The sequence below is a fragment of the Drosophila ficusphila genome, unplaced genomic scaffold (genome assembly GCF_018152265.1).
Source record: "Drosophila ficusphila isolate 14025-0441.05 unplaced genomic scaffold, ASM1815226v1 contig_127, whole genome shotgun sequence".
NCBI classification, from domain to species: domain Eukaryota; kingdom Metazoa; phylum Arthropoda; class Insecta; order Diptera; family Drosophilidae; genus Drosophila; species Drosophila ficusphila.
In genome coordinates, this window is record NW_025064016.1 from 995471 (window position 1) to 1015895 (window position 20425).

At 42.9% G+C, this 20425-nt stretch overlaps 6 protein-coding genes across 9 annotated transcripts; 4 read left to right on the forward strand and 2 right to left on the reverse strand.

Moving 5' to 3' along the window:
- Window positions 1–262: 262 nt before the first annotated feature.
- LOC108092752 (zinc finger protein 70) lies at window positions 263–2481 on the reverse strand. The gene is made up of 3 exons (XM_017192483.2): window positions 2191–2481; window positions 829–2132; window positions 263–768 (listed from the first exon to the last, which is right to left on the reverse strand). The coding sequence occupies exons 1-3, from the start codon at window positions 2404–2406 to the stop codon at window positions 513–515; spliced, it is 1776 nt and encodes a 591-aa protein (XP_017047972.1). The 5' UTR covers window positions 2407–2481; the 3' UTR covers window positions 263–512.
- A 373-nt stretch (window positions 2482–2854) lies between these two features.
- LOC108092741 (proliferating cell nuclear antigen 2) lies at window positions 2855–3941 on the forward strand. Its single transcript, XM_017192470.2, has 2 exons — window positions 2855–3035; window positions 3140–3941. Exons 1-2 carry the CDS (start codon window positions 2928–2930, stop codon window positions 3797–3799), a joined length of 768 nt encoding a protein of 255 aa, XP_017047959.1. The 5' UTR covers window positions 2855–2927; the 3' UTR covers window positions 3800–3941.
- Window positions 3942–4064: 123 nt separating this feature from the next.
- LOC108092740 (E3 ubiquitin-protein ligase Hakai) lies at window positions 4065–5842 on the forward strand. Its single transcript, XM_017192469.2, has 3 exons — window positions 4065–4535; window positions 4599–5128; window positions 5197–5842. The coding sequence occupies exons 1-3, from the start codon at window positions 4169–4171 to the stop codon at window positions 5710–5712; spliced, it is 1413 nt and encodes a 470-aa protein (XP_017047958.1). The 5' UTR covers window positions 4065–4168; the 3' UTR covers window positions 5713–5842.
- Window positions 5843–5999: 157 nt separating this feature from the next.
- Window positions 6000–7315, forward strand: LOC108092732 (probable phosphomevalonate kinase). The gene is made up of 2 exons (XM_017192461.2): window positions 6000–6321; window positions 6551–7315. The coding sequence occupies exons 1-2, from the start codon at window positions 6248–6250 to the stop codon at window positions 7044–7046; spliced, it is 570 nt and encodes a 189-aa protein (XP_017047950.1). The 5' UTR covers window positions 6000–6247; the 3' UTR covers window positions 7047–7315.
- Window positions 7278–8717, reverse strand: LOC108092731. Its single transcript, XM_017192459.2, has 2 exons — window positions 8419–8717; window positions 7278–8362 (listed from the first exon to the last, which is right to left on the reverse strand). Exons 1-2 carry the CDS (start codon window positions 8593–8595, stop codon window positions 7400–7402), a joined length of 1140 nt encoding a protein of 379 aa, XP_017047948.2. The 5' UTR covers window positions 8596–8717; the 3' UTR covers window positions 7278–7399.
- Window positions 8718–9086: 369 nt separating this feature from the next.
- LOC108094459 (protein spitz) lies at window positions 9087–20030 on the forward strand. Of its 4 annotated transcripts, none has more exons than XM_043209418.1 (3): window positions 9089–9212; window positions 15671–15869; window positions 18700–20030. In XM_043209418.1, the coding sequence occupies exon 3, from the start codon at window positions 18941–18943 to the stop codon at window positions 19649–19651; it is 711 nt and encodes a 236-aa protein (XP_043065353.1). In that variant the 5' UTR covers window positions 9089–9212; window positions 15671–15869; window positions 18700–18940; the 3' UTR covers window positions 19652–20030. The 4 variants fall into 4 exon arrangements, with proteins under 4 accessions (XP_043065354.1, XP_043065353.1, XP_017050527.1 ...); XM_017195038.2 differs by lacking the exon at window positions 9089–9212 and adding an exon at window positions 14861–14953; XM_043209419.1 differs by lacking the exon at window positions 15671–15869 and having other exon boundaries at window positions 9087–9212.
- Window positions 20031–20425: the final 395 nt, after the last annotated feature.

Sequence of the window (20425 nt, forward strand, 5' to 3'; positions counted from 1 at the left end):
TTTAATTACCCGATTTAGGCGAAAATGTTAAAACAAAATCTTAATAAAGAGCAGGACACGAGGAAGTCGCACGCTGTCAACTGAACTAAATTCCTTTATACCAGGATAGACTTAAAATGGGGGTGACTTGACTTCGCCTAAGATTCCGACTCCAAAACCGAGAGCACATGCGCCAATCGCCGGGTCCATTTAAACCCAATTTTCCCGCTCAGTCAGTTCTTCAATAAATTGCTTATTTAAGGCACCTAACTTACAAATGTAATAATTTACCAATATATTTTATTTTCTGTTCAGCTCCGAAGCTCTCTTATTAATCATGAATTCTTTAATAACAATCAATCAGAAGCAGAATTAAAATTTTTTTACTCTAAACATAGATTTTATGAGTCAGGTGATCAATTGGTGTCCCAAACAGGATACTAAACATATTTAAAAAAATAACTTGTTAAAGCTTTGAAATAAAAACTTGTAAAAGTGCATTATTAAAAATTGCAAACTAACTGTAGGTGTCATCAGCGATAGTCAATCATAATGTGGTTGTAGATATTATCTATCGTGGGTATGGCCGAAGCTGGAGGATCGGGTTGAGCTATGTTTTCCCCTCCAGGATCAGGTGCTGGTTCGGGCGGGTTATCTAGAGAAAGAGCGGGATTTGAGGCTGGAGTAAGGCTGGCAGTATTTTTGATGGGCGGTTTAGGCTTCTTTCCAAAAGCAAAGCAACCACTTTGTTTAGTGGCAACCGGCGAAAGGTTGTCCTTGTTTTTGGTGCTGCAATATAAAAGCATTAACATATAACCAAGCAATAAGAAACTTTGTATACAAACATACAATGCCTTGAGAGCCTCCAACTTGGGTATATTTCGATTATGGGACTTTCCACCACCCGCCGCCTCCTGGGCGGCCAGCTCCTCGGGATGCGACTTCTTTTTGTGCGTGCGACAGTTGGATCCATTGGCAAATGTGCGATCGCAAAAGTCACAGGAGTATGGCTTCAAGCCAGTGTGCAGGATGAGGTGATTTTTAAGGGCTTTGGCCCGCTTGAACTCTCTGCCGCAGTAGTCGCACTTGTGCTGCATCTGATCCGTGTGCACCAGGCGATGGCGATTCAGTGTTGTACGCGAATTCAGTTGCATACCACACTCCGGGCAGATGTACTTGTGCGGATCGTGCGTCTCCTTGTGGTGCTTCAGTCGGTTGGCCGACTTGAAGCACTTCTTGCACACTTCGCATTCGAAAGGAGCATAGTCGGTGTGCTTCAGAACGTGCTCTTTGAGGGCGCTCATCGAATGCACACCCACACCACACTGCTCGCAAATTACCGGCCTCGGTCGCTCATCCAGATGCATATACTGCTCGTGCTGCTGGGCGGATGCACTGGTGGTGAACTTCTTGTCGCAACTGCTGCAGGAATATTGCTTTCGCTTGGTCAGAGGAACATGCCATTTGAGGTGACGCTCCAGCTGATAGAAAAGCCGGAACTTCTTTGGGCAATCTGGGCACTGCAGCTGGTCGGTTGAGGATTGGATTTCACCGTGATCCTGGCGCAGGTGACGTTGAAGAGTCCTGGAGGTGGCATAGCTTCGTAAGCACTCGCTGCATTGGTGTCTTTTGTCGGAATCTGATTCTCCTTTATTAGCTTTTTCTTGCCCCGGCAGAGAGTCGCTTAAACTGCCAGTTGAGGAGTTGCCCTCCTGAATGCCATAGGCATCGCAAAGCTTAAACAGCACCGCATCCTCATCAGCTTCATAGTCTCGATCTTGGTCATCCGGTTCCTCCTGCTCTGATTGATCCTCGGGAGGCTCCTGCTCTGCTGCCTGCTCTTTTTCGTGTTTTTCCTCTGGCGTTAAGGGATTCTCCACTTCGTAAGCCGACTCCTCTGGCAAAAAATCTACCTCTTCGCCCAACTTTGGCTTTTTATCCACATAGTGCACTTCTGTCAGAGGTTCCTCTTCTAGCAGACCGAATTTAGAGCGCAGCTCCTGGAGATTTAGGTTCTCCTGAGTGGATGAACTCTGCAGAATGCAGTAGAGCTTTTGAACACGAGTAATTCGCTCTGAGAAATTCACCAGCGAGGTGACTAGCGACAGGCACTCATTACAAATCATCTCCGGCAAATCCTCGCCCCGAGTTATCTGTACAAAAAAGAAGACGAATTAGTGAACAGTCCAAGGCGTTCCCACACCCACTCACATTCACCCAGAAGTACTTGCCAATGGCGGTAGCCAACTCCAAAGAGGATGCCTCGCCGGAGTCTTCGTTCTTGAGGAACACATTCATGTTCCCCTGCAGATCATCCTTTGCGCATAAGCGACACCACAGCCGCCAGTCGCTAAAACTTCGTCTGGGATTGGCCCCAGCTGTTGGATCCTGCTCCGCCAACTGGGCGGCGGCCATCGCAGAGCTCATCAATTGGTTATAAATAAATGCCCGTGCAGCGTAAACATATTGGACGATGGCTGAATCCGAACTGGAACTGGATCTGGGAACAAAAAGGTTTGGTTCCACTCGGCACCGGAACTTTTGTTTGTGACGATGCCAGATTTTGCAAAAGAACTTTGAAAACTTAATTCAACAATAAAAATTTTATGGAATGCTTTCTCTACAATACAAATGAAATACTAATAGTGTAGTACATAAATAAGTAGTGCCACTATGCTGGTAACCGTTTTAAAAAAGTAACTAACATTTGAACTCGAGACTTAGTTTTATATATGAATTCCAGAAAATTACGTTATCATGCCATTATGCATTTGAAAATAAAATTTTTTACAATTTTAAAATGTTAAAACAGTTTTTATAAACAGGAATCCCCTTAATGAGTCCAAGGCCCTGTTGATTTTTCCAACTTGGGATAAACAGCTGTTTAATGTCAGAATGTTTATTTCCAATTGTGAAATTAACGGGACTGCGATTGTTACTTTTTGAAAATGCTTGAGGCGCGTTTAGGACAGACTTTGCTTTTGAAGAAGATTATTGATGCACTTAAGGAGATCATCGCCCAGGGAACACTAGATTGCAGCGATTCCGGGTTGCAGGTAAAATTATGAACATGCATTGCTCATCCCCAGGGATTTTTTAAAAATCTACATTTTGAAACAAGGATTAAAGTAAACTTAAATTTAAAATGACAAACTTTTAGCTTCAATCGATGGACAATTCCCACGTATCGTTGGTGGCTCTTAATTTGCAGTCGGATTGCTTCGAGAAGTTCCGCTGTGATCGCAACGTCTCCTTGGGATTGGACCTTAAATCTCTAGCGAAGGTTCTAAAATGTGCAAATAGCGACGATAGGGTCACAATAAAAGCCATTGACAAACCGGACAAAATTCTACTCAGCTTCGAATCGGAGGGAAAAGAACGGACGGCGGAATACGAACTAAAACTGCTCAATCTGGACGAGGACCACTTGGGAATACCGGATACAGAGTATACCTGCATCATCCAATTGCCTTCAATGGAGTTTGCCCGTATTTGTAGGGATATGAGCATGTTTAGTGAATCCCTAACGATTGCCTGCTCCAAACAGGGAATTAAGTTCACGGCCAACGGAGATTTGGGTTCGGCCAACATTAAATTAAGTGAAGGCAGCAAAATGGATGTGAGCATCGAGGTGAAAGATCCATTAACTCAAACCTTTGCCGGTCGTTACCTGAACACCTTTACTAGGGCGACTCCACTCGCAGATCGAGTCAAGATTTGCCTTTCCCCTGAGGTTCCTTTACTAGTAGAATACCCAATTGAAGACTTTGGTTACATACGATACTATTTGGCACCAAAAGTTGATGACGCTGATTCCTAACCGACATAAAGAAAATGAAAGACAATTGTTATTTTTTTAGCTAATTTTTTTAAACTAACATGACATCAAACATAACTTGACCGATTGTAAATGCTCATTCATTACCCATTTTTGTCTGAAAATAAATATGGTTTACCACTCACTTGCTTGCTCTTTTAAATTGTAAAATAATAATAGTTTGTTTTGATTATTTTTAACCATTTTGATGTATCTAGCGTTGCCAGATTTTTTTAGTATTCTTTTGGAGGGTCACTCTACGACTGACAAACTCTCTTCAGAAAAGTTGACAACCCTGCTGAATGCGGAGCTAAACAAAATCCGAAAAACACGAAAATCCGGCAAAAAGACCCAAAGGATTCGGATTGAGCCATGGAAACGGAAGAAGGAAAGCGTGGTCGCGGACGTGGGCGTGGCACCAGAGCGCGTGGTCGTGGACGGGGACGCGGACGCGGTCGTGGCAAGAAAATTGACGACAGCAGTATCGCCGATGCCGCCGCCGCTGCAGCCCTGGCAGCCAGCAATTGTGCAGCCCTGGAGGACAGTCCTGGCAGATTGGATCCATCCGAGGATTCCATCATGCAGGACCTGGAAAAGGACGGCGACTTGGAGGTGCAGTCCGGGTTGGAGGAGCCATTGCAACAAGGAGTTCAGGGAACAGTCAGCGAGGACATGACGCCACCAACGCAACAACCACAGGTCCTGCAGCAGGTGCCACCACCTGTGCTCAGCCAAACAAGTATGTTTCATAAGGCCTTACTCAGAAGAGAAAATTTCTAACCTAGATCTTCCCCTTTAACAGTCGACATGGAGGCGGACATATCGCAGCTGGAGGCGCCCACCTTTACCACACTGTCTCGCGGACCTCCGGAGCCAATGCTGCGCCTCAAGTGGAACCACAAGGTGAGCCTGATCGGCGAGAAAGTGCTCAACCCGATGATCCACTGCTGCGATCAATGCGACAAGCCAATACTTGTGTACGGCCGGATGATACCCTGCAAGCACGTCTTCTGCCTCAAGTGCGCCCGCGCAGAGCCCATCAAGAGCTGTCCGCGGTGCACGGACAAGGTGCTGCGCGTCGAGCAGAGTGGCCTGGGCACCGTGTTCATGTGCACACACGGCGGCAGTCGGTACGGAAGCTCCGGCTGCCGGCGAACCTACCTCTCGCAGCGGGACTTGCAGGCGCACATCAATCACAGACATGTGGCGCCACAGCCTCTGCCGTTGCAGCCATTGTCGCAGCTGCCGTCGTCGGCGGAGCAACAGCAGCCGAAGATACCCCAAGATCTGGGCGGCGTCGGCTTGGGCCTGGAGTTGCACAAGCAGCGCAAGGCGAGTGGTAGCTATGGCTCCTAAACTTTAGCCGTCCTGTCTATAAAAACCCGCTTGCCCCCTTGCAGCTCTCCGAGTCGTCTGCCCCCGTTGTATCCGTTTCCGTCTCCTGCTCCTCCTCCTCCTCGGTCTCCATGGCCCGACCCCACACATTGCGTCCACTGAGCGGAGTTGTGGGCAGCATCGGTAGCATACCGCCACCGGGATCGGTTGCTGCCGCCGCCCAAAGCTCAATCCATGGCCACTCAACGCTCACACTGGCCAATCTGGCCAGGATCAACAATGCCAATGCCCAGGACTGTCACCAGGGCAAGGCCTCGCTGCACCACAGCCTCAAGAAGGGTCCGCCCCACCAGTCCGAGTCTGTGGCGGACGCCTCCTACTACAGCAGCGTGCTCGCCTCCTTCGGCAGTGCGGCAGCAGCGGCGGCGGCGGGATCTGGACTCGGTGTACCGGGTGCCGCACCACCGGCTGGTTCAAATCCCAGCAACTCTTCGGGTGGCCCAGGTGCCCAGGCCGGCGGCTCCGAGACGGCAGCGGGTGGCTCGAGTGGCAACTGGCAGCAAGCGCAATACTACAGATAAGGGACCGCAGTCCACAGGGGCAGCTGATTTTTACGCAGGCACGGCTTTTAATTAAGAGAATGACTTGTATTGTTAAGAGGATCTTATTAAAACTATTTTATTGGGTTAGGCCAACCCGAAATATTCAAAATCTTGTAGTTTATATTGTTTCAACTTTTAAGCAGTTCAAAATCGGTTCAAAATATCAAAAAGCCCGCTCGAAAAAATGTTTTTCGATTAACGATAAAAATAACAGCTGTTAGGGGAAAACACAAAAGGTAAACAAATGTGAAATCATCGAATTTAATTCCATCTCTAGACGTTCCGCGGAGACGTCAAAAACAAATTAAACTTCTCTACAAAACAAATGCAATTGTTAAATTTAACATTAGCATACAAATAATAGGCCCGAGGTCAAGACGAAGGCCAGGAAAAACACGATATCTGATGTGCTCTACGAACCCAAACTTTCGAGCCCAAAATTTCGAGGGCAGAACTCGAGGCAGCTGCATTGTAAAATAACGTGCGAGTAAAAGTGAAAGTTGCTCAATAGAAAATGTTGAAAATTGTATTAATCAGTGGAAAGCGAAAGTGCGGAAAGGATTATATTTCCGAGAGGTTACAACAGAGGTAAACGCTTAAAATTCGAAAATTTTAAGTTGCCTAATAAATTTTTAATAGGCCAAAAAGTAATCTTTATAAAACTTAAGGATTCATTCATGTTAAGTTATTTTTAAAAGTTTTTTTAGAAGATTACATCATTAAAATTATCTTACCGTATTAAGAATTGGACTCTAATCATGTAAAGGAATTTATCTAGATTTAAATCAAAATACAATTTAAAATCCTATATTTTCAGATTAGGTTCCCGGTCGCGCATTGTTCGAATCTCGGAGCCCATCAAGTCGGAATGGGCCCGCAAACTGCAGCTGGATCTGAAAGCCCTGCTAAGCGATGGGCCCTATAAGGAGAAGTATCGCCGCGACATGATCGTGTGGAGCGATGAAGTGAGGGCCCAGGATTACGGCTACTTCTGCCGCGCGGCGATGGAGCAGGCTCTTTCCCGGCAGCAAACGCCCTACATTCTGGTCAGCGATGTGCGGCGCAAGAACGACATCAAGTGGTTCCGGGAAACATACGGCCCAGATAGGGTCATCACCCTGCGACTCACCTCCCGCCCGGAAACGCGATGTACGCGTGGCTGGACCTTCACCAAGGGCATCGACGATGTTCCATCTGAGTGCGATCTAGACGATCTGGCCGGTGGCTTCGACTTTGTGCTGGCCAACGACCAGGAACTCAACCAGGAGGACATTGACCAACTGCTGGACAAGCTACAGCTACAGTATCACTAGAGCTTTAACTTATTACTCGAAAGGCTTTTTGCACTAATGTATTTTTGATAAAACTTGTATTGCGAAGACTTGGAAACCTCACAAAATGCGGAGAATATGCAATATTACTGAAAAGTTAAGTTTGTACTTAAAGGTTCGGCTAGAGAATACTCTTAGAACTAAATGAAACCGGTATTTAAATGTTAAGTGTAAATCTTATATTTTTTACGGGTATACAAATACACACTAAACTTTCAAGCAAACTAATAAAATATTTTATTAAAAACGTATGATAAAAGTATGTGTTTGTGAAAATGCAAAATGTTTTGGTGGTTTATAGGTGGGTAAAAGGCAATTGTTGCTACTAAACTGAGTTAGTAAATAGGTCCATTCGGACCCTCGCCGCCGGAAATTAACCGCAGCTGATCGTTGAAGTTTTGGGCTTGAGAAATCTGTGTCTTTCTTAGTTCCTTTTCAACGGAACGCGAACGCAAATGCGGCTTGTTCTTGACACAACTAAGTGGTGTGCGTTTCTGAGCGGACAGAGGAGTGCTATTCGATTTGGGTGTGATGGCGGCTCCTACAACCGGCGACTTCTCCTCCTGGTCAACGTAAATCTTTGGCTTGTTGGCCCTGGCTGGCTTGCGCGGTGGAACACCCCTTCGCTTGTGACCCAAACGAACGCGCTCTAAATGTTTGTTCTCTGGCATGGTTGATGGCTGCTCCTCACCAGCTGCAAAAGAAGTCATGCTACTGTTGGTGCTAAGATTCAAAGTAAGGGTCTCCAGGATGTGTTCCAACATCTGTGCCTCGCGAGCCTCTTCCTCCTCGTCGTCACAAAAGATAATAGGTGTACGATCGACACCCAGACTTGGCGAACGGGGATCATTGTGAAGTGGCTGCTTTGCAGGAGGTGGAGTTTCCACCTTTAGTTCCTGCTGATTCTGCAGCAGCAGATCTTCGCAAGGCATGGTCTCCTCCTGGTCGTAGGGCAAAGAAACAATCTCCAGGGAACTATTGTTATGAAGAACAGAAGGTGGAGTGCCAAAGCTATCGCAGCTCTCCTCCAAATCTGCCTGAAATGGAGTAGCAGGCACTGCTGCTGGCGCTGAGCCCGCTCTCGTGTCCACGAACAGATCGGCGAAGGTGTCGTCTAGATTAAGGGAACGCACCTCGTCGAGTACCAAAGGAGTACGATTGAGTTGCGGAGAACGGGGATCGTTGAGGGAAAAACCCTTGAGCAAACGCTTGCGAAACACTGCAAACGCATTTTCATTGGTTGCCACCTGCTGCTCCTCTTCCTGTTTCCTTTGCACCTGTGTTCCTTGCTGCAAAAACTGCATTCCCCTTTATTATTAATCTTTTCAGCAAATAGAACCCCAGAACAACTCACATTTAAAGGTGTACGACAGCCATTTGGTGATCGCGGATCGAGCAAAGCGTTGTTTTGCTCTCTTGTCGGCGTCGTCATTTCGACTCTTTCCTGTTTTTCACTAACCATGCGCATTTTGTTTAGAGTCGGCGTGTCCGGCAAATATTCACCCTCCATTTTCGTTGCCTTTGCTCCCATTTTAATGTAATAATCTGTGTTCTTTCACGATCAATTTTTCAGGGAGAAATAAAATTCGTTGCCGCGCATTTGTTTTGAAATGGCGTCGCTTAAAGTTACCAGATCTTCAAAAGTGTACTGGAAGGCTGGACTGGAATCTGTTACTGGAGACAGTGTTAGTAACGCAAGGCAAGATATTTTTATGGCAAAACCTATGGTATTGAAAAAATAAATCTTTTAATAGATTTTTTCTTGTCATATCAAACTTTAAGCTTAATCTGTTTGAGTTTCTATTCAACATATTGTTTATATATTCCAATGAGGCTTACTTAGTTATTTCGAGGTTGTTATGAGTCATTTATTTGTTATCAATCATGTTGACATTTGTTAAAGAATTTAAATTGTTAGCAGAAACGAGTTTTCTAATGTTCAGTATTTATTTTTATTCAAGTATAAGGACATAACATTGCGCTTTTCAACACTAAAATTACATTTATGCCGATAGTCCCACCTCCAGCTCTTGTACAAGCTCTGGTCATACTTGTTAAATTAAGACGCGACAGAGCATTTGTACTTTTTCAGTTTTCTAGAAAGGAAAATGGCATAAAACCCGGCCAAAAAAGTGATAAAAACCCAAAGTAAGTGAACTTTAAAAGGAGAAACTGTAACAACACTGTAAATTGGATCATAAACGTAGATAACTTATTTGCGCGTGTGTGAGTGTTTTTTATAACTTAGTGACTGTGTACTTGCGGTGAATAAAAGGGGAATTGAAGACAGGAAGCAACGATTTTTTTTGTTCCAGAAAACTATTTTTATTTAATTTACGCAGTAGCTGTACTAAATAAGTGTGTGCCTGTATGTGTTTGTGGGCGCCGCAAGCAGCAGTAAATTCTCCTGTGTGTATATGTGTTTTTTTTTCTATGGTCGTCTCCTTTTTACACACACTAACTCACAACACAGTTGCGCCTTGCCTTAATTTTTTTTTTTTTCGACTTTGTTTTTTGTTTGTTTTACAGGTCTACTGCTGGTTATTCGTAAATCACCAGTTTGGTGACCCAAAATGTAGGTTAGTACGCTTAAATGCTTTATAAAATTGCGCTATTGTTTTATTTGCCAATTGTAGCGCAAAAAGTAAACAAATTGTATACACACAAACGCCAGAGCGCATGTCGTGCAGACTTCCCAGCGGGAAAAAACCTGTGGAAAATATGCTATTTTCCAGTGGTTTCTTCATACAAGCGGAATGTGGAAAATCCCCTTTACCCCTTACAAATCTGCCGTCTCTCCTTTCAAAATACACGGGGGTGACACACAAAAGTAAGGGGTAAAGGGAAACATCCAGTGGACCCAAAGCTGCTCAATGCAGGACAAAATCCACTGGACCTACAGCTGCTAAATGCAGGACAAAATCCAGTGGACCTACAGCTGCTGAATGCAGGGCAAAATCCAATGGTTTTTGTACTGAAAAAACCAGTGGAAATCTGGCTGCTTAACGCAGGACAAAATCCACTGGTTTTTGACCTTCCCGCTTTACAGAATTTCCACAATAAAAAATAATACTTTTTAATTTGGTATATGCATTTATTAATCTATTTACAGTCCAAGGGCCTTTATCATAAATATTGTTGTATGTTTTATTTTTTGCCTTAGTGAACGGTGAACGCAGATCATCTTGATATTGAGGAAGTCTGTAATTGTCGTTTCTGAGTGACTCTGAAAATAAAAACCATAATACATTAATATATTACATATTAATACAAATATTAAATATATATAAAGTAATGGGAAAAAATAGAGAAATTTTGAAAAATAAGTAATAAACATAGTAAAAAGCATGGGAACACAGGACTGTTGAAACTTATTAAAAATGTAGTGAGTACTTACAAATGCTTCTGGATGGCGCATCGGAGTCTAAATGGCCGAGTTCTTCAAATGACGAAATCGAATTGTCCGCTTGCGCCTGTTCAGATTTGCCGTTAATATTAACACAAGGGCCAGAATCTTTGAAGTCGAATCTATTACAAACTCTAAAAAAAACATTGTTTGTTCTTTTAAAATTGAAAAATAAATTTAAATGAAAAACTTACATACTTACTTGACAAACGCCTCCGGCGGCTAAAATGTAGTTTTTGGAAAAATGCCTATGTTCACCATATCCGTAACGCTGAAATAAGGATATACAAACAAAAATATTTATGTTATAACTTACCTTTATCTTGTTTTTTAAGATTAACACAACATTCTTTCACTTTTTACACTTTTTGCACGAAATTTTATACTGATGTGACCGGGCATCATATAACAAAATCCCGAAGAAAGACAATATTTAGTCACAACTTCGTTGTAACTTATGGTCATATTCAGAAACCCACCCCATTTAGCGGTCCGAAATTATTTACCCCTTCCCAACGCCTGCCAAAAGAAGTAGGTTTTCAACTATCCCTACCCCTACGCCTGCTAAAAGAAGGAGGTTTTCCACTCAAATAAAAAACCTACTTCTCACTTTCCCGCTGGGTTTCTCTCTTGCTCCAAATTGCAAGAGTGTGCATGTGTGTGAGTACACGCTGAAAACAACCGAATTTCATTCATTGCTCATTTCCGAGAAAAAACTACACACGCTATATTCGTCGCCATCTGCAAATGCGCATCTGTGTGCGTAAGATATATATATATATCCATGTGTATATAGGACTCGTTGCAACTGTGCAACATGTTAATAGTTTCCAGGGGCAGCTGGGCGTGGCAGGTGCAAAAGCCTCTCGCCCCCCTTCTCCCGTTTCTATTTACAGAAACGTCTTCCCATTTCCAGCCACATTCCAGAGTTCAACATTCTTGCTCTTCCCGTCGTTTGATTGCCGTCATTGGCCGCGTTCTTCACACATTCCACGAGCGGTCTTAACACACTCACACTGATACACTTGTCTATGGCTTTCGCACACTATTGATTTCAATCAACTTTGTAAGCGGTCGCCCGCTCTCTCTTTCTCTCTCTTGTGCTCATTTGTCAATTAAGCACCGCGTCCGTTTGTCGGCTCATCAGCAATTCACAGAGGGCTGCTGCATCCGTGTGGGTAAATTCCATTTCCTGTTTATAATATTGCGGGCACACCCCCTTCTTCCGCCACCTTCTTCCAGGCTCTCCCGTACGCATGGCGTCTTGTCTGCCTGCCAAACAGTGGAGACGCAAACCGGCCGGTTCTCTTCCTCTCTGCTTACTCTCTCGCATTATTTAGATGCTGCACAATGGATAAATAAATAGATCCTTAAAAAAAAACCGAGATCTTGATTATAATGTATAGAAAAAAATATTAAAGCTTTCAATATTATGCTGTTGTGCAAAACTTTTAGTTAAATTTTCTGTTTTGTTTGCTTGCAAGCACCCCCGCGAAACGGACTTCCGCCCACTTTCGCTCTCATCGGTATCTTCTGCCCACGATCATTCACGAATTTCGGTTTCATTGCATTTCACTTTTCGCAACCACTGTGCCGTCGGGCCTCTGACCGCTGCTTAGGAACGACGCGGAATCGGAACGCGAATGCGACGCGCTCCGCTCTCATTCCACATTTCCAATTTCGAATTCCCAGCCTGATCCGGCTGTCACTGCTCTTGTTGTTGTTGTCGTTAGCGGCGGCAGCGGTGAGTTGAGTAGTACAGTACGTGCCACTTCCTTTACATTCAGAAAAATAAAAATTGCTTACACACACAGGCACATACACACCTAAAGCATACATAAAGAGACGTTCCAGACAGACAGACAAACATTAAGTACGGCAGGGGGAGGGGGAGCGGTTTGCTTGGCGTCTGCGCCGTGTGTTGTTGCTTTTATGCTGCCCATAGTTCAGACATACTTATTGTTCTTGTACAGTTGCAAAGACACTCAACACACATACATACATGTATACAAACTTACATATATGGAGTCAAAACAGTGAAAACGAGTTTGATGCCTGGCTCGATATGGCAACGCTGTCCGCAGAGTGCATGTCCCCCCAACCCCAAACGCCCGCTTATTAGAAGAGAAATACCACAGAGCGTTGTTGTTGATTTTACGTAAGAAGGCCGTCGAACTCAGCATAGAAAATGGGAAGAGAGAGCGAGGTGGCAGTGAGAGAGCAAAAGAGAGAGTACATGCAAATAAATGCCAATGTGTGTGTCTAATGATTACCGTTACTATTTGCATGTTGTCTAGTCAGACGTCTCGCGACCCAGACTGTGCGACCCACCAGGCAATTGGCGAAAAATTCTTCGTCATGACCTTTTATCGTCATAATTTATCCGGACATCCGCATATACATACATACTCAAATGTGTCAGCTTATTGATTTTTATAAGATCTGTCTTAAAAACGGGTTACCTTTAAAAAAAAGCTACATATATTTTTTCGTAAATTAAAATAGAAAGGACAATTTGACCCATTTTAGAAAAACATAAACGCAATTGCTATCCCATCGGTAAATGTTTTCATAGAACTGTCTTAGAGAAACCCTACGCAGTGCAATACTAATTCTTTGACCACGGCTGTACACTTGCCATTCAGTTGCGTGCAGCTCTGCATTTCTGTCGACTCGTGGTTCAATGTCCTAAACCGCACACAACAAGTGCAACATTGTAACATCAACAAAAGCAACAGAACACCACAAAAAAAAGGGGCAACATAAGGTGGCTTTGCAAAGAAGCAAGAATAAAAGAGGGAATGCACAAGTGCAGAAACGAAGCGACAAAGATGGCAAACAGAATGAGGGCAGGTCCTAGGGCAATCCATTAACATTTCGCCCATCTCATTCCACATTATCATCGTCATCTAGGTATTGTACAGTTGAACCTGTGATATTCGAGTCCCGCCGGTTGTAAAAAAAACCGATTGATTGGTAAAAAGGCTCCTGAATCACCATCCGGTGACTCTTGGTTTTTTTCTGTTTTTTGAAGCATTCCGACATCCGTGAGCTGTTGTAACCCAGAAAACGTTGTGCCAGGTTGTTGCTGTTGTGTCGCTTGTGACGTCAATTGGCTTCGGAATGGTGTCGGCGGCCCACATAACGAACTGAGTACCCACCGGAAACGAGTAGTTGTGCTGCTTTTATCCACACATTTCAACTTCCATAGCTCGAGTTGTGAACTTGATTTCCGAAAACAAGTACTTTTTAAAATCAGTGCTCTTTGGAATCCATTCAAAGTTTTTATTTTTAAAAACTATAATTTTAGTTCACAATCTTTAAAAGAAAAAAATTTGTTTAACCCAATCCTAATACCAAAAATTTCCTTTTTTTTTAGTTTTGCTAACAAGAATACTTATGTATATTTGTTAATACACTGTTACATTATATTAATACATATATCAATATTTTCTTATAGTTTTATGTATGTATGTATAAACATAACGCAAAATCAAAACTGTTTTGAATCTGGCAACCCCGATTGCTAACTTTAGCGGGGCTTTATTTTTGGCGCGCTTCTCGAGCGGCAAGTTAAGAAATTTCCCGAGGAATGGAATGTTGTTTACTTGCGCGCCTGCGCATCCTCAACCTTCGGCCAGTTCCATGAAATCTGCAGTTGGTCTCTGACTGAACTCGTCTGGGCTTCATCCTGTTCGTCCCGTTTGGCCGGCTACCTGCCCCGCCCTTCTGCCTCCGCCCCCTCCTTGCTTTCGGTGGTTTTCGTACCGCCACCCTGCGTCGCTTCTTGTTTGTGTGCTTTTCGCTCCACCAAACTCGAACTCAAACTGGCGGCGTCGGCGGCGTCGTGTCAATAACATGTTGATCCTACATCGTGCGAAATCTTCTGGCAACACCAAAACAAAAACAAAGCTGAAGTGCAGGTCATTTAAGAAGTGTCGCGACTATAAGATACTCACTACCAAGTGAACCCAAACCAAAATTGTTTTTCTTAAATTGAGAAAGGCAAAAGCCTTGTTCGGTTCTTTAGATCTTGCAGATCCCGAGATGCCAACCAAATATACGCAGCAAGTATAACATTTAGTGCAACCCAATAGTCCAGTTTAAATCAGTTATAAACATACAAACAAGGTTACTTTACTAGACAAAACCCAGGATACTAATCCACTGTAATATATTTATTAGTATAGTATGCTATATATCCCCATCAAACTCTTTGATTAACGGGTATTAAACTACATACAACATGAGTTCCGAAGCCGCTCGCCACTTTGTTGTTATTATGCCGCATTTTCAGACGAGAGCGGCGGCTCTCTCTCCGGGCAAAAGAGCAAAAGAGAGAACTGCGCTCGCTCAGCCAAACGTCCATCTTTAGAATCGACTTTGTTGTTGTTCGGCATTCGGTTTTGGAATCTTTTGCGGTGCGGTTGTGTTTTTTCGGCGTTTTGCGCTAATGTTGTCCAAATTGATATGCATACAGTTGGTAATATGTGAAATCAAAGAAAAATCATTCAGTGATTTAGTGACTTGCCGCTTGGGTATTCGAAAAAAAAAAACGAATTATCAACGCCTACACACGCGTTTCGTCTTTCATTTTATCCCCATCTTCTGCGTCTTTTTTTGCTACAACTGTGTTTGTGTTGGTGTGATACATTTCGTTTCTTGGGTGTTAACGCTTCCTATTTAACAACGCATAATGTGTTTTTCTCTTCAGCAATTTTGTTTGGGTAATTTTTGAATATGGTCCGCGCCCCGTTTCGATTGTCGCTTGTGCAAAATTCTTAGAATTCCTCGCAACATTCCCGCGCACACCCATACACATAGACACGATGGTACATACATACATAATTTATCCCCCCTTGAACGGCAAGGAGAAAGAGTGAGACGAGAAGACAGACAGAGAGAGGGAGAGCAAGCTGGAGCATTGCTGTATGTGTGAATATGCACGTATACGCAGCACACCTCAAAAGGTTGTTGTCTCTGCTAAATAAGTCTTCTTTGCACTCTTCCTCTCCTCTCTTATAGTATGAAACTTGTAGGACTTGTTTTTTCGGAGAGCTTTTTGCAAACGCAAAAACATAAAAACCGGTACATTTCTTTGAAACTGCAAGCTGAGAAAAGAGAGAGCGAGCTGTGTTGTTCCTGTGTTGGCATTTTTTCACTTTAACCATATTTTTCACACACTCTGCTTTTCTTACAGTTTTCTAAACACACACACATACAGACACGAGAAGAGCCAACGAACTCGTGCAGCGACGCCCAAGAATGAAAGAGAGCAAGGCAACATGAAAATTACAGCAACAACAACTGCTGGCTCACCGAAGAAGTTGTAAAAAAGACGCAAAAGAAGAAGCAGCAGCCACAACAGTATTTTTATTAGCGGGTGTTGTTGTTGTCATGTATGTATGCACACATTTTGTCGTCCACACACTTATATAGTCGATTGTTATTGTTGTTGTAATTATTGTGGTGCGCTTGTATGTTGTTATTGTGTTTGTTGGCTCATTTCCCATCATTTATATTCGCCAGAAGATCATCGAACTTGCTCAATTGCTTTTCGCATAAGAAAAAATCAAACTTATAAAGTGCCGCCACTGATCTTGACCTACACGCTCGCAAGTTCAGCGAATTTTATATGGCTATTCAACTTGAATTTTGCGAACATTACCTTACTTCCACTTCCTCTCACACACAAACGCACATCGCATCTACACATACATTCAAAAGCGGCGGCGGATTTAATTTTTATAACGGAAATTTTAATAAGCTGCCCGCTGATGCCGAGTGAGTGGGAATGGCAAGGAGATAGAGAGAGTGCATCAATTGTTAACAGTAAAAACATTCTAATGCATAAATAAGTCCCCACACCCATCGCATAACTGTTTTTGCGCTGTATCACAGTGTGGTGGCTCAAAACGGTAAACTAATAGTTAAAACAAACTGATTTGATGTTCATAAGCTCTAAAAATATATCAAAAGTATTTTTTCTTTTACCCTTGCAGAGGAATAGAAATTCTAGAAAAAAAAGATTTTGTTTATGTTTTAGTGATAGCTGTATGTAGATGTTGGTGACACTGCACTCTCATTTTTTCCTGCGCATTTTCTTATCATTTAGTATGTTTAAAATTCTGAAAAGAATAAAAACAAATTTTGAGACAAATTGCCAATAGGCTGGCGCCAAAATGTTGTTTACATTTTTATTATAATTAAGGGTGCATTGCTTTTTGCCCGTGACGCCCTTTTCGTTGTTTCCGTTCTTTGGTGTTGTGTGTGCGTTGTTTTTCTTCATTATTATTGAAATATGACGACCAGCAATCGCGTAGAAATGTACGAAAATTGCTTCATTCACTTCACTCGCGCCGCACTCTGTCGCCATTCATGTCAATTCATATTTGTGTATTATCGCCAGCGCCTCATCATCATCTTTACCGTCGTCATGATCACATCATTATCATCGTGTTGTTGTAGTCTTCGTCGCATTTATTTTCGTATTTTTTCATATTTGTTTATTGTGCCGTGGCTGCAAAAAATGTTCAAGACTCGAAGCCCGTGGCCGTGAGAACGTTGAAAAAGACTCTTGAAAAAGACGAGTATCAATCTGAATCTGAATCTGAATCTCGGCTCTCTCACCGTATCAAAGAAGGAGAATTGTGTCATTCTTCAAAGTGGTTGTGAAATGTTTGCCTTTTTATGCCTATTCATATCACAGCCAGCTTTGAGGAGCGACGCGATGCTCAAGGCAAAAAGGACAAATTCGAATATTCTGAAATTATTAAAAAAAAAAAATGAATAATAAAAAATTATTTTAATTATATTACAAAAATCGTGAAACTGTTGACTAAGAACGTTCCAAGTGTATAATTTTATTTATATCATTACATGAGCATAAAAGTCGAAATTTAAAATTCTAAAATCCCGCAGTCAAATATCCTGAGACCTCAATCAACAAAATTTATTGGCGCATTCATGCTGGGCTCACAAAGTGGTTGTGAAATGCATTGACGCTTTGCGCGGCATATCACAGCCAGCTTTGATGAGCTTAGCGTAATGTATCGTACATCTAATCATGATAATACTACCTCCACCACATGATTCACACGCCCAAAGTACACGTCCATCCTAAAACATGCCAACTTAAGGTCTGCGATGTGAAAGACAATTTGAAAAGGAAATAACAACGTAAAAAGAAGAACATTTGGAAGGACGGAGGAGAAATGCACAGACGCAACACCCAACCAAAATTGACTTCACACATTCGGTACGATGGTTTCAAAAAAGTCCTGCGGTATTTTTTATTGAATTTCTAATTATTCACAAAAGAACTTTCCATCCGAGCTCCAGGAACTGCTGGCGCTTCACCAAAGATGTGTGTGGGCTGGCGTTCTCCTAATGAAAGACAATTTGTCTGTGTTGATCAAAGATGGCCTGTTCTGCAGCTTAAGTGCTGCCTCTAAGTGGTCCAGTTGTTGGCAGTAGTTGCATAGGGGATCACCTCACAGTGGATGATTCCCTTCCAAACCCACAGCACAACCTTTCTGGCCGCCAATCCTGGCTTGGCCACCGTCTGGGCCGCTTTACTGCGCTACGAACACTACTTTGCGTGGTCGTAAGTGGCCCACTTTTTATCGCCAGTTATCATCCGCTTCAAAAACGGGTCCTTTCCGACAAGGTATAGCAGGACCCAATGCAATGAAAACAACTAGAACTACGCTGTTGCAAGGACATCTAGCGAAAATACCGCAGGACTTTTTTGAACGCCTTATACTAACCAACCCCATTCATAACTATTTACCAAAAACGACGCTTCATCCATACGATGTTGATTATCTAAGCCTCATCAAGTGGTTGTGATATGGATACCCAACGCATATCACAGCCAGCTTTGATGAGCTAGGATAATCAACGGGAAACAACATTAATGGAAATTTTAAAACAAAAAAGTGAATTGGTTGTGAAAAACAAAATACAAAAAGTGAATTGCTCGTAAAAAAAACGATGAACTAAAACCTAATTCGGAGATCTATGTAAAATTTGCTGATTGTAACATAATGGTTCATTAACACATACAAGTTTTTGACTACATTTTATATATACACACAAATATATATTTTTGATTTAATGCAGTTTGATTTTTTCCCCTTTTTGTTGAGTACACAGTTATAGAATTAAATACCCTTTAAAGGGACCAAGAAATTTCTTGCCACTAATGCCGTTTTATCTTCCTCACAGATACACATCTCCCCTAACTCAACGTTTACGTTCCACCAGCAGCATATATTATATATCTTAGAGAAAATCCAATTCCAAAGAGATCTGACGACGCCCTAGCAGCGGACAACCAACCAATATTTTAATTTATCATTGTGATAGTTACTAGTTTTAGTACATTTTAAGCACTTTTAAACAACCAAACGTTGCAAGCCAAAAACGAGAAATCCAAAAAAGCTATAGTTAATAGATACATATTGTAATGCATTCCAAGATGAGTGGACAGTATGGGTTGGCAGCCGTCGCCCTGCTGTTGATTAGCTGTCTGGCTTGTCCATCGAACATCGAGGCCTGCTCCAGCCGCACGGTGCCCAAGCCGCGCTCTTCGATCTCCTCGTCGATGTCTGGGACTGTCTTGCCGCCCACTCAAGCACCAATCACTAGTAGCACCACAATGCGCCCTACAACGACGACCACGCCCCGACCGAACATCACATTCCCCACGTACAAATGCCCGGAGAACTTCGACACCTGGTACTGCCTGAATGATGCCCATTGCTTTGCGGTGAAGATTGCCGATCTGCCGGTTTATAGCTGCGAGTGCGCCATTGGTTTTATGGGCCAACGGTGCGAGTACAAGGAGATTGACAACACTTATCTGCCCAAGCGACCGCGTCCAATGCTGGAGAAGGCGAGCATTGCGAGTGGAGCCATGTGTGCGCTGGTCTTCATGCTGTTCGTCTGCCTGGCCTTCTATTTGCGCTTCGAGCAGCGGGCTGCCAAGAAGGCCTACGAGTTGGAGCAGGAAATGCAGCAGGAGTACGATGACGACGACGGCCAGTGCGAATGCTGCCGGAATCAGTGCTGTCCGGATGACGATGAGCCGATCGTTGTGGAGCGAAAGCTTCCCTACCACATGCGGCTGGAGCACGCTCTCATGTCCTTCACCATTCGACGCAGCAACAAGCTGTGAGGAGATAGAATTATATCGAATATGCCTTGCCCATCACAAATTTACATTGGGCTTTAGTCGATAGTTGATAAAATACCTATTTACTAAACGCTAAATGTGTGTACCCAAGAACTGTCCACTAAACCCTACTATCTAGAGATTCTCACATTCTTGTACCGAAAGTTTTCACCCAGAAATGTGGTTTAAACGAGCCTTGTATTACCCAATTGACTATGAATTTTTAAAAACCTAATGCTAGCTATTTATTATTATTGCTAACTGATATGCGTATCACAAACACAACGCGAAACACGCGCCAAGTATTATTTATTGCGAGAGAGATTTAAGAAAAAATGATCTGAATTTTTCTAAATAAACTTACGAAACTGCACCATGCAAACGAATGAGTTATTTAATTTAACTAATGGATATATGTTTTACTTTAAAATTTAAGTTTTGTTTGATGCTTCTAATGAAAGGATAACCATTTATTTAAATCAAAGTTGTTAATGGACAATGAAAGCAGTTACTTCAAAACTAATTTATCTTGTAGATAAACAATCCGCACTGTTATCAAGTGGCGGAGTGTGTTCAATAGTCTTGTCGATCTATAACCTTAACGGTCCGGTTATTATCAACTGTCAATCAAATGGGTTTTTTCATTTTATTTATAGGGGGACCTCTAGACGGTGACAGTACACGTTTTTGAATGTCTACCGGCTAGTTACTACACCGGGTTTTTCCCAGCCACTAATGATGCATTGTTCAAGTATTTACTCATGTTTATGGGATCCA

What these genes read in the sequence shown, in the direction of transcription:
- LOC108092752 (XM_017192483.2), bottom strand. Translation starts at nt 2,406, where the DNA reads ATGAGCTCTGCGATGGCCGCCGCCCAGTTGGCGGAGCAGGATCCAACA. An exon ending in GCAAGTACTTCTGGGTGAAT is followed by an intron (nt 2,133 to 2,190) that starts GTGAGTGGGTGT and finishes TTTTTTGTACAG; the next exon opens with ATAACTCGGGGCGAGGATTT. An exon ending in TTGGAGGCTCTCAAGGCATT is followed by an intron (nt 769 to 828) that starts GTATGTTTGTAT and finishes TTTATATTGCAG; the next exon opens with CACCAAAAACAAGGACAACC.
- LOC108092741 (XM_017192470.2), top strand. Translation starts at nt 2,928, where the DNA reads ATGCTTGAGGCGCGTTTAGGACAGACTTTGCTTTTGAAGAAGATTATT. An exon ending in GCAGCGATTCCGGGTTGCAG is followed by an intron (nt 3,036 to 3,139) that starts GTAAAATTATGA and finishes ACAAACTTTTAG; the next exon opens with CTTCAATCGATGGACAATTC.
- LOC108092740 (XM_017192469.2), top strand. Translation starts at nt 4,169, where the DNA reads ATGGAAACGGAAGAAGGAAAGCGTGGTCGCGGACGTGGGCGTGGCACC. An exon ending in ACCTGTGCTCAGCCAAACAA is followed by an intron (nt 4,536 to 4,598) that starts GTATGTTTCATA and finishes CCCCTTTAACAG; the next exon opens with TCGACATGGAGGCGGACATA. An exon ending in AGTTGCACAAGCAGCGCAAG is followed by an intron (nt 5,129 to 5,196) that starts GCGAGTGGTAGC and finishes GCCCCCTTGCAG; the next exon opens with CTCTCCGAGTCGTCTGCCCC.
- LOC108092732 (XM_017192461.2), top strand. Translation starts at nt 6,248, where the DNA reads ATGTTGAAAATTGTATTAATCAGTGGAAAGCGAAAGTGCGGAAAGGAT. An exon ending in TCCGAGAGGTTACAACAGAG is followed by an intron (nt 6,322 to 6,550) that starts GTAAACGCTTAA and finishes CTATATTTTCAG; the next exon opens with ATTAGGTTCCCGGTCGCGCA.
- LOC108092731 (XM_017192459.2), bottom strand. Translation starts at nt 8,595, where the DNA reads ATGGGAGCAAAGGCAACGAAAATGGAGGGTGAATATTTGCCGGACACG. An exon ending in GCTGTCGTACACCTTTAAAT is followed by an intron (nt 8,363 to 8,418) that starts GTGAGTTGTTCT and finishes AGGGGAATGCAG; the next exon opens with TTTTTGCAGCAAGGAACACA.
- LOC108094459 (XM_043209419.1), top strand. Translation starts at nt 18,941, where the DNA reads ATGCATTCCAAGATGAGTGGACAGTATGGGTTGGCAGCCGTCGCCCTG.